At 33.1% G+C, this 12,107-nt stretch overlaps 1 protein-coding gene across 1 annotated transcript in view; it reads right to left on the minus strand.

Annotated features, from left to right (window-relative positions):
* LOC145685399 (serine protease 55-like) overlaps positions 1-12,107 on the minus strand; it is a 233,772-nt gene that overhangs the window by 50,927 nt on the left and 170,738 nt on the right. The window contains exon 4 of the mRNA XM_081757793.1: positions 10,465-10,664. Within this exon, the coding sequence (XP_081613919.1) occupies positions 10,465-10,664 (200 nt within the window). The remainder of the gene's footprint in view (positions 1-10,464; positions 10,665-12,107) is intronic.

Below are 12,107 nucleotides of genomic sequence, written 5' to 3' on the forward strand. Positions count from 1 at the left end.
TTTTGATTGTAAAATATACCTAACAAATTATATGAACAAATTATGAATCCTAGAAGGATCTCTATAGCCTTGATTAAGGTACGAAAACTTTATTTTCAAATAATGAGCATATATAAAACTTCTAAAATTGACGACAGTCACAATTACATAATAAAGGAAATAGAGTTTTAATTAAAGCTTAATAAAGATATTGATCTGCCTTAAATTATAGAAATTATAGAAAAAAGTAGGAATGATGTAACGATTTTAGTTTAATCTATCTCTGTATGAATATAATATGAGTCTAAATGTCATTCTAAGCTTCATAAGATGATCCCTGACACCAGGACAAAAACTGTTAGAACTCTAGAATTAAAAAAAAAATCCCTTCAAAATTTGATAAGAATGTAATGTTCGATATTTTTCCACTATTATATCAATGTCAATTGTATGTAGGGCAGTAGTTGATTAGGGGTAATCTAAAAAGTATTAGGAAATTTCTTAAATATTTTATCATTAATAAATAATCAAATATAATATTTCAATTAATATAATCATTCTGCATTGTTAAAATAACACAAAATTCGAAGAAAAATATATATTATTTTATAAGTTTGCTTTCTGTATATGCAGAATCAATTCAGAGAATGAACTTATAATCGCTACACGTATTCACTCTTAGAGTGTAATAAATACAAGTGTCTGGTATAAATATAGGTATAGATGTGTTTTAGGTGGTATATTAATACTTTTTAATGTACTCATTATACGTGTTTAGTACATTGCAAACAATTCACTATTATTAATAATTTTGGTGTTGCTACATCCTTTCTTGTAGTCCTATTAGATTTAAGTTTCTGGACTAATGTAATTTCAAACTTCCTACCATTCATAATTATCATCACAATTGCATTAATTTTCTGTCTGTGATTACCATCTTCCCTTAAAAGTCCTGAATTTAAATTTTGTAGCTGCGATTATCGAACTCGTTCGAGAGATCTACAATTATATGAAAGTTGAGAAACCTTCAGACACTTCTGGATTGATTTCTTTCAATTTGAAAATAATTTTCGCTAAGTAAAGAAATCACTGTAATTCGATGAGACAATCGATACAAACATATCATTAATGTAAACTGGATAGGTCTCGAAGAATTAACTCTAAAGCAACTATTTAAAGATTAACATCCTGATAGGAAATCGTTATCTAATCGCATAATAATGAGAGACATTTCAGATACATATATTTGTATATGAGATCTTTTATTTTTGCTGCAGAGCTTTGCTCGTCTCACTATCATTAGAGAACTGCCAGATTCATTCAGTCATCCAATAATTTAGATAACCAAGACTCAATAAGTCAGAAACGTAGCTACATGCTGGGTACATACACTATTCACAGAATTTTAATTTTTAGAATTTGTATAAGAGGGAGATACATTCTGCTTTTGATTGAAGAGAACGTTAGAAATTACTGACTTTGCGCACCATTATTTTTGTATATTATTTTTCCCTTAAGAAGTACTTATTGTATTAATGCATCCTCCATAGTGTGGCATTAATGACACAAGGATATTGCTAATCGTCTTTGTGGGGTCTACCTAATTAGGTTTTAGGTATTAAATTTTTTTATAGACAACGTCTGGTCCATGAATTTTCTCGGGATCCTCACGTTTCCACTTATACATTTATTTTAGCAAACATTTCATAAAAAAATCCTTCATTAGTCATCAGTCTCAACTTGCTTAATGATCTTACATATCCGTTGGAATCTTCATTTTATTTCGAAGAATTTATTCTTGTACTGATCAAAAGTAAATTAACTAAACATGTGGATCTTTCGTTCTATTTGAATTCTAACAATCTTCTTAGTTTTCTATTTCTTGAAATACTGTTCCCGAGATTCCTCATTCTCTTGAAGTTTTGATAAACCATACTAATTATTATCTAAATCTTTTAAGAATAATCCGCGTCGCTTCTATACCAATCGAGTTAGTCATCATGGAATACATGAATAAGAACTTTTTCTTTTTCAGCATTTCATCCGATAGTTTGTATTTTATGACTAATATTTGGCTGGTCAATGAGCCATGAGCAAGAATTTCTAAACCCAGGTTGTAATATTTTTTCTTAACATTGTAAGAGCAATCACATCCCAAACGTTGTCGGTGTTGTTTAGAATAACAGTATGCACGAAATATGCACGTATGTTAAAATGCATTTGAGAACATTTTGAGTATATTGCTTTAGGACTTCTGTTCTTTGAATACAAAATCACACTGTGAGCGTAACAGTTTTATTAAGACAACAGAACGCGTACACGTATGTTGATCACAGCCTTATTTGATAGCGATGTAAGCGAAATGTTATTTTTTATCTACTTAACTTTGACCATAAATGCATAACACTCTTCGAGTGAAACTATGGACATGCATGCTTGGTGTAGGTGATAAGAAAGATTATGGATAACGCGAAAGATTTTTTTGCAAAATATCTCTTTAGAAATATGCTGTCTCCACTCAAGGGGACCCAGTTAAGACTACACGAAAAAAATATATCTTAAAGTACTGTGGGATATACACTGAGTGCTCAATGAATTGGGACTACCCCGCCACACAAGAAAATCTGACCAGCAGCCGAGGTAATTACATAACCACACGACTAATAATATTTGAGAGAAAGAACACATTCGATGCTACATTTTTTTAGGGCTGCACAATGTTATCATGGAAGGTGGACAGGATTTATCTACATATTAATAGGGTTGTTATGGGTACCCGAGCAATAGATGCGTCAATAAACCAGACTGCATTACTTTTTTGAAAAGAAGGCGTACAAGAGAGGGAAGAAAATGGGGTGAAGGACTGAAGTAAATGGGTGTACTGAAAATCAAAACGTTATGCGAGCGTCTCATCACCCAAACGAACGATCAGTGTCTGAAAATTACATGACCAATACAATGTTTGATGGAAACATTCATATTTCATGCAACTATTCTGCGTACGCTCGTACTTATGCAGTACCACAGCAGGCGACAGACTCGTCAACTACTCCTCGCACTTCTAGCCCTCGACTTCGTCTCACTTGGGCACACAAACACGTTAATTGGACCGTGAATGACTCGGAAAGGGTGTGTTGTTCTAAAAAGTCAGGATTTGTGTTAACCTATAACGGACAGGAACGTGCATGTGAGGCGCGTACAGCACGTAGCAATTGGTCCCTCGAGCATGGTGCGTATTGTACCGGCATATAAGGGCGACTGTATGGTTTGGGAATGCTTGAGCTGGTATGGACTGAAGCTGTTGTTGTGCATGAGCGACAAAGAGACATGCAGGTGTTTTAAAACGAAGTGCACTTTAAAATGCAACATTTTTACTCACACGAACACGGAATTTCCCATGACAATAATGCACGTTGACACCAAGCCAGACCTCTACTTGCATGGCTTAAAGAAAATTCCACGGAACTGTAGCATATGAATTGGTCCCCAAAGTAATCTGATCCTAATCGAATATAACATATATGGGATGTAGCGGAACGTACTCTTCACACTATGACTCCTCTGGAATGCCACCAGGAATATATGATGTGAGATCCACGTGGAAAGATATCAACAATTACAAAAATCCGTGTCACACCATTTCCAGGGCGTCATATCTATGTAAGTTGATCGTAGCAAAAGTTGGACCAAGAAATTATTAGGGAAGTGGTTGCAGTTTAGTGAGCATTTGTTACTTAATGTGTATGCCATAATTCATTGCAATATATTTAATTTGTTTAAAGTCAAACCTTTTCCCTTGTCCTAATTTATTTCGAAGGATACTATCAGAGAAGTGGAGTCAAGAACAGTACCCTTATTTTCTGGTATTGCAACCCAATTCATATAAAATATTCTACACAATTACTTATCTCTTATATTGATAACAAAAACAACCAGCAACTTCTGGAAAAGGACAATCTCTGTCCTCAAAAGGAAGGTTTGAATATGAATCTATCTCGAAAAACAAATTTTATGGATATAATCATCAAATTGTAAACTTAAAATAACAATAACAGTTTGAAACCACGATTTCTTTTTTCTATTCGTCAGCAAAAGGACAAACCCATACTCACCCTACCACAGAATACACCACTGTATTTCAAAAGTAAACACCAAGCAATGTATTCGCCACTATTATTGTTTCCTACTTGGAACAATGCATTTCCTGTTGTTAACAAATATATATATGCCTAAGAAATGAGAAAAAATACTTCATTTTCAAGCATTTTTATATTTTCTACAACCAGCGCATCTACATTCTCGTTTAAAGAAACAAAGCGGTCCAAAGGTAATTTACTTGTTTTAAAGAATTTGAATTCTGATTGTGTGGGTTATGAAGTCCTATTTCATGTCCACGATAGGAAAGCAATACTGCTGCCGAAACTCCTGAAAACAACACTCTATGAGCATTGGAAATAATGATCATGTTGGCACCCTTACTTAAATATGTCATCCTCTAATCCAATCAAATCTACCGAAACATACCCGCAATATGAATTCACGAACGATGAACAATTTATTCTTGAAGGTTAATCTATACCTCCGCAATTTTCCATAAATTGCTTTGTTGTGTAATAGGTTCAATTTACCAGTAATTTTTACTTAATTAGTATAATCAATTTGTTGCGAAAACTTCGTTGAGTGCTCACTTTTGAAAATGCCTCGTCATGTGCAACAGTTTCATTTCTCTCTCGGCTCTGTGTAAAGTAAATTTTGTGTATGTGTGCAAACTTTACATAAGTGGTAGCACACAGAAAGTGTTGGTGTCGTGTATACAATTTTCCATACCTGGCTTTCTAACACTAAGACTGTAAGCATAACATCAAAATCACCTTTGACATTTATTTGAAAGAGCATGACTACTGCTTCAAATATGACTGCTATATATGACCTTTTAAACCTTACAATCGAAACATAGGTGGACACGATGTAACAATACACATACTTATCGCATCATAATGCATATTTCCTCCGCTTCTAAGTGTCTGAATTCGGTTACTACCTTCACTTAACTACACAGTCTATTGTGGGCGTGATATAACACCTCATTCCGATATTAAATATTTGTGTGGTCAGTTTCCTGTCTAAATATCTCTTGGCCTGTTTAATCGTACATCATATTTTTGAGTAACCAGTATCAGAGAACTTCAAACAAAAGGCATGTTGAGATTACTACCTACCTTTTATTCTTGCGCATCATTTTTGATAGAAATCCACGAATTCTCATTAGGCATTCTTAGAAGTTTTCCCGATAGTTGAGTACGAGAAAAATATGGAAAGCTATCTTCCAAATTTGAGTTAAAAATATTTTTTGAAGCCAACTCCATTTATACAAACTTTGTGCAACGTTCGAGAATTCATGTTAAGTAATAGGGATATTACTGTAAGGAAATGTTGATAATATTTTATTTTATATATAAAAAGAAGAGACAGAGAATATAAAATGTGATTGCTCTCTAATAAGTAACTTCAATTTGTTCCATAATATTCGCTTACATTTCTGATTGGAAAACATACTTTGTATACGAGTCAGTTTGCACAACTCACAGAGGTAGGCTGCAACTTAATTTAGGGACTTTTAAAACGTTTTCGATTTTAATAGAGATGGAGGAAATATGTAAGTGGTTTGCATTGGAAGACAAAAGTATGTGTCAAGGGAGATGGGGATGATAACATAAAGACAAGAGTATATGTAATAGAAATTCACAAGACATTAACAAGACCTTAGACATATATTAAAATATTCATGTTTTATTAGAAATGTGATCTTTATATTGCCATTGCTTATAAAGTATCAGATTTGTCACTAGATTACAAACGTATTTTTCCCTTACTTGCCAAAGTTAGATACTCAGTCTAAATGGTTATAAATAATTAAGTTCATTGGAATTTGTAAAGTTGTAACTTTAAGATATGGAAAGTAAAAATACAATTTCTTACAGAGCTATGAAAAAGTAATAAAAAATCCATATCTTCTAGGTCGGTGAAATTAATAGTTTACGTCCAGCCGGAAACAACTCTCTCTATAAAGGATGTACCGATATTTGATATACCAAGTTACAGTTTGGGATCTCAGTGAACAAGTTAAAGTGTCCACTCAGTCACAATGTTGTGTTTTGTTGAACATAATCATTAAAAACTGAAACACAGAGAACATACGATTCGAAGTCGTTAGTAGTTCAAACTGGAACAGTCTGCACCAGTTCATAGAAAAGAAATTTGTTATGGAAATGGCGAATGGGTGAATCAAACACTGATTGTTTCTGAAACTCTGTGCATCCGACAAGATATAAAACATGGATCTTACTTTCATCAACAAATAGCATTTCCTGCTGCATCTTCAAAACAATGGAAGTGAACCCTCGGAAATATCTATTCCTTTTAACCTGAATTTAAAACCAGGGTGAGCCTGCGGACGTTCAAATCGTGACTCCCATAACCACACAAGTCCAGCTGAAGGGATATTGAGAAAATCAATAAACGCTTACCTTTTCTTGGAAATGTGAACTTAGAAATCAGATTTTTTCAAACTTACACTTTGTTGAATAACAAAAGTAAGTAGGTATTAAAATAACGAGCATTATATGTAATGTGTCTACAAGCAATGAAAACACTGGCCTTGTGACTCATTATTCTGTTACGTGGTTTTAGATAATTTGCAATAACTCCAATTTACAAAAAGGAAAATAAACTAATATGTATGCAATAATGGTTGGAAATGAAACAACAAACAGTCACTGTGCATACAACTAGACTCTATTTTCAAAATAATGCAATACAGGAACAACACATTTACTTTGCTCATATCATTCCTTTATTTAATCAGAGTCCCACACTTTATTTCCTGATTCCTCAATACTCGGACTCTAATCTTTACCATACTGTTCCAGAAGTGAGGTTACTGTGCAGATAAATTTGAGGACAGGTATTTTTAAATACCTCTGTCCTTAATAGTTTTCATATGAATTTCAGCTCTATTTACTCTCTCCAAGTTTCTTTCCACAATTATTGCTTTTCCTGTCACCATGAATGTTTCTGTAAGTGAGAAACTTGATGTATTGCTTGTAGTTATGTTTTTTGATTGGGATTATTATTTTTTTAAAAATGTCAATTTCCACTTTTTGTTGTTTTGTAAGTTGAGACGGTCCATTAATTAAAAAAACAATCTTAAAAGGTTTAATCATACTTTGTACCATTTTAACCGCATTAATACTACGTGATACACGTGCTTACACACGGCGACAATGGAACGTTGTGCTGTTATGATTCACAGTAACGGTAAACACGTTTAGGTTAATTGGTTTCTAGAACAATACAGGTTCGTGGACTACTGTCCTAAAGAAACTCAACACGTCAGTATCATGCGGAAGATAGGGAACTTGTGTTGTTTCAAGTACCAAACAATAGAGTTCAGTTAGACGATTACAACGATATATATAATACATACTGTGCCAAAAGGTGAACTTGTGCTGTCATGGAACGCACGGCTTCAATTGCATTAAATTACAGAAAAAAATATAGTATCAGAATTTCTCATTCGATCGTTTCTTCATTACGAATACGCATTTTAGTATGTTTGGTTCTTTTCTTTTGAACGTCTATTGAAAATGAAACTTTGATTAGTCATATTTATATTGACTTATATTGGTATACACTGTATTGCATTGGGTCTAACTTTTTGAACATATAGACTGGATGATTTAATCGATACTGATGTGATATAAACCCATGAGACGAGGAAATACTGCAATTGTTGAGGCCTCCATATCTAAGTTTTCTGTATAGATGACGGGCATTATGTCATACTGAAATTGTTATTTTAAAGCTGATGTTTCAACACAATCAAATGCTGCGATTATTCCCCAGAAAAAATTACGAACTCCATCACACAGGAAATATGCATTTTATTATCCTTATCTCTGAAAAATATATGGTCTTTTATTTTCATTATTTTCCCCTTCAGTAACTTTTATAATACTTTACCAATCATCGAAAAAATGAAATGAAATCTTTGAGTTTTACGTCCCACGGTTATGCGGATTAGGCTAAAGGAGACGGTGATAATGAGAGATGAGTGAAATGGTGGAATAAAGAAAGTGAGAGGAAACGGGAGAACCCCGAGAAAACCCACGAGCACGGTGTTTGTCCACCACAAATTTAACTTGGCGGGGGCTGGGAACGAACCCGGGACCCCAAGCACCAGAGGTGAACGCTCTACCACTGAGCCACCGCGCCCCCAACCAATCATCGAGAAAGTGTCGCTAAATTTACTAGTATTATGAACAATTGTATATATCTCGCCACAGGAGTAGAAATTATGACTACAGTAACACTTTAATGCAAAAATTGTAAGCTGTATTTTAAAGTGTTATGTTAATTTGTAGGTTACAACCTGCGTAACGCATCACTCACATGAAGTTATTTTTTAAAGAATGAATTCAGTTTACCTTTAACTGTGAATTTAGATTTAAGTCATTAATTCATTCACATTTTTACCTGATGTAATAAAAAGAAATGACAGAACTTTATCTGTGTATAGACAGTATACTACATTATGAAACAACATTAGTAAGAAACTCATTTTAGGTAACACACAACACACGACATGCCACGAAGTTGATTGTTATATGAATAAATTTTATTCGTAATACAAATAATCATTTCCTCTTATTTGAAGTACCGTTGTGTTTAGTGATACAGATATCTCTTTAGAAATATATATTATTTTTACATAGATTTGGTTTCCTATAACATTGCGCTTAATAAAATGTAGAACTTTAATAAATATATAGTTTGCAAAGTTCGGAAAACAAATATTGTCTTAGAGTTACGAAACTATGTTTTAAATCTCTATATCTAATTTACCTACGAGTTATACAGCTGTTAAATGATATACATGATTTTAATATAGTATTTATATGCAATTACTGCACCGCTCATTGTAGATTTCAAAGTGTTAGTGTGATCAAACGAAAGCATCAAACATTCCAGTCTGCTAATTGACCAATAAAGATGTTGAAGAAATAATACTCTGTAGTTTTGTTCTTTGCTGATAAACTGCAAGTACTATATTTCAATTACCAAATGGATGTTTACTGAGATTTTCAATAATATATTTTTGCAGTTCTTTTCTTTTACATTTCTCAGAAAGTTGTAACGACTACAAGGCTTGTACTTATGAAATATATACAACTTGTTACATATACTTCACTTATTATATACAGCATGTTACTTGTTTGTAACGTTCTAATTGTATTCACTAGCTCCTTCTAATTTTATTCATTAACGTTGTAACTAGTTCTTCCTGTAATATGTTTCCACACCGGTGGCCATTATTTCTACCTTAAATGAAAACAAGACCTAAACTGGTTCTGTTACCTATTTCGCACCTCATAAAGTTCTGTCCTCCTACACATTTGTATTAATTTCTTCATTATGGGTTGTCGCATAAACTTGTAATAGTTCCTTTATTTATGACTCGATATTCACTGAGAAAAAATATTTTCAATAAAACAACACATGTTCAACTATGCTTCACTGATGATCAAATGTATATAGTTTATCTGGGATTATGTGTGATATTATTCTCACTTTTTGACACGTTGATCACCGTTGACGAACAGACAGTTACTGAGTTAAAATTTATAATCTACAAGTCGGATTTCAGAACAGTATGTTATTTATTCTTACAATGTACGTTTTACTTCACTCTATTTTTCCACTAATTACTAATACGTTTTATTATCTGCAAATGAACACACGACTTGGAGAAGTGTTGACATAAAATTATTGTACAGTAATTTTTATTGCATTTCAACTTCATTCTGTACATGCCTTATATGTGTGTGAAGAATTAAATGTTGGCACATACACAGGATAGCTAGGAGGCTCAAAGTAGATGTTTGGCGTTCAGAGCACAAGGGAATTAAATAAAGTTAAATAGCCTCCGAGAGAAAAAAACAACATACATAATATGCAGCAATCCTAACCCCATGTGAAAGTTACCAACAATGTTCTGATATAATTTTAGAAATACTGATTCATACTTCAGATAAAGTCTAAGAGGTGAAATTTACCTAAAATAATAACAATCAAATATTATTCCTTTGCACATTGAACTATCCGAATGGAGATACGGCACAATATGTTCCCTTACTTCAGCATGTTTTAGGATGATTTACTCAAGACGAAGCCTAGGCTTTGTTTACCCAACATGTTTCTTTAAGGATACTTTTTGACCACAGAACTATTCTAAAATGAAGTTACGACCAAAATTTAGATATTAAGTTTTACTCTGGAGTTACGTATTTTATTTCTTTTATTTCCTTTTTTGAACATTTTTAATGTCCTCACATACCACTGTCAATTTCCAAAATGTACACATAGGTTTCAAGATATATGTTCAATTATGGTTAGTTTATAAATTATTTAACTTGAGTAACTTACCGTGCATTGCGATACATATTGGGTGTATCAATTCACTATATTTAATATTTTTTTCCAATATTACAAGACCAAGGTCATTATCGTATAAGTCTTTGTCGTACCCTTCATGTGTTATTGTTTTTAGTATGTTAATTGACTCCACGTCTGGAGAAGAGATCACTGGAGTTCCTACAACCACATCCAAAATACTTGATTTGTTTCTGAAAGAAATGTGAAGCAGTAATACGTATTTAGGAGAATTTGAGTTCATGACTACCAGGAACGTTATGGATAACATTTAACTAGATGCATTGTATATACAAACACCGATACATATACATACTTTTTAATTTCTGAGTGCTTTGAAATAATCAAAGCAATTAATACATCATGAACGTTGTATATCTGTTGTAACGCATTAAAATATATCAATATCATTTACATACACACACATACACACACACAGACATATATATATATATATATATATATATATATATATATATATATATATATATATATATATATGTGTGTGTGTGTGTGTGTGTGTGTGTAAATGATATTGATATATTTTAATGCGTTACAACAGATATAGAACAGATATATATATACAACCAGTCATCCTTCTAGGAATTTATAATTAAAAAATACTATGTATATTTAAAGTGGCATCCACCCCTTTTATAACCACCGTATAATATACCATATTATTTTCCATGCCTTTCGTAATCTTTATACTTCTGACCGCAGCCATCGCTTGTCTACAGTAAAGGTATAGGTCGTCAATTTAAACTCTAGTCTTCAAACTCATCATGTTCCAAATTATCAACAAAGCGTAACCTGAAATAATTCAACTGGTAGTTCACACGAAATATGAAAAAAAGTATAATGTTTTGTTTCTCGTAATTTCCGCTTGTGCCGTTCCGGTCAGAAAATATATGCGAATAACGCAGACAACTAGTTTATGTATCGATATTAGGGCAACCAGTAGAACGGCTGATAAGCCTTGCTTAGCTGCGTGAAACTGCTTTTTAATAGTTTTATTGGAGGAATCAGCAAGAGTCCATTAAAAGTCTGGCCAGCGCACGTGGTCCATGATTTTTGTCTCTTTCTCTCTCTCTCTCTCTCTCTCTCTCTCTCTCTCTCTCTCTCTCTTCATCTTTCTTATAACCCATGTGTGTGATATCCTTTCACAGAAAGTAGATGGAGTAAACATAACGTGATAACATGAAGTATCGAGGGTAACGAAAGACACATGCCTCCGAACTGGATCCGTCAAGATGTAAGTGATCAACTTACTTTAGTGATATCACTTTAGAAACCGTGAACCCGCGTGCTTATATCATGAGCTTTCACAATCTTCTGGGCAGGTTCTAAAAATTTCCTCACCACTAAGAAGATCATTAAATGCAGATTACGATACACTTTATTTTATCCCGAAAAATGGGCTCTTATGTGCTGGGAGCATGTTATATCAATTTATTATATATAAGAAATTTTCAGGAACATCTGAAACGAATCCAAAATTTTTTCGCTATTGAAAAGCATGTCAAATGCCACTGAAGTTACACTATATTTTAACGCGGAAGATGAGATCTTGAGCACTGGGAGCGTCATTTTTCGATTCATTAAATATAAGACATATACAAAAACTGCAGAACCGA

Source organism: Thermobia domestica, chromosome 5, assembly GCF_964235325.1.
Source record: "Thermobia domestica chromosome 5, izTheDome1.hap1.1, whole genome shotgun sequence".
Classification (NCBI taxonomy): domain Eukaryota; kingdom Metazoa; phylum Arthropoda; class Insecta; order Zygentoma; family Lepismatidae; genus Thermobia; species Thermobia domestica.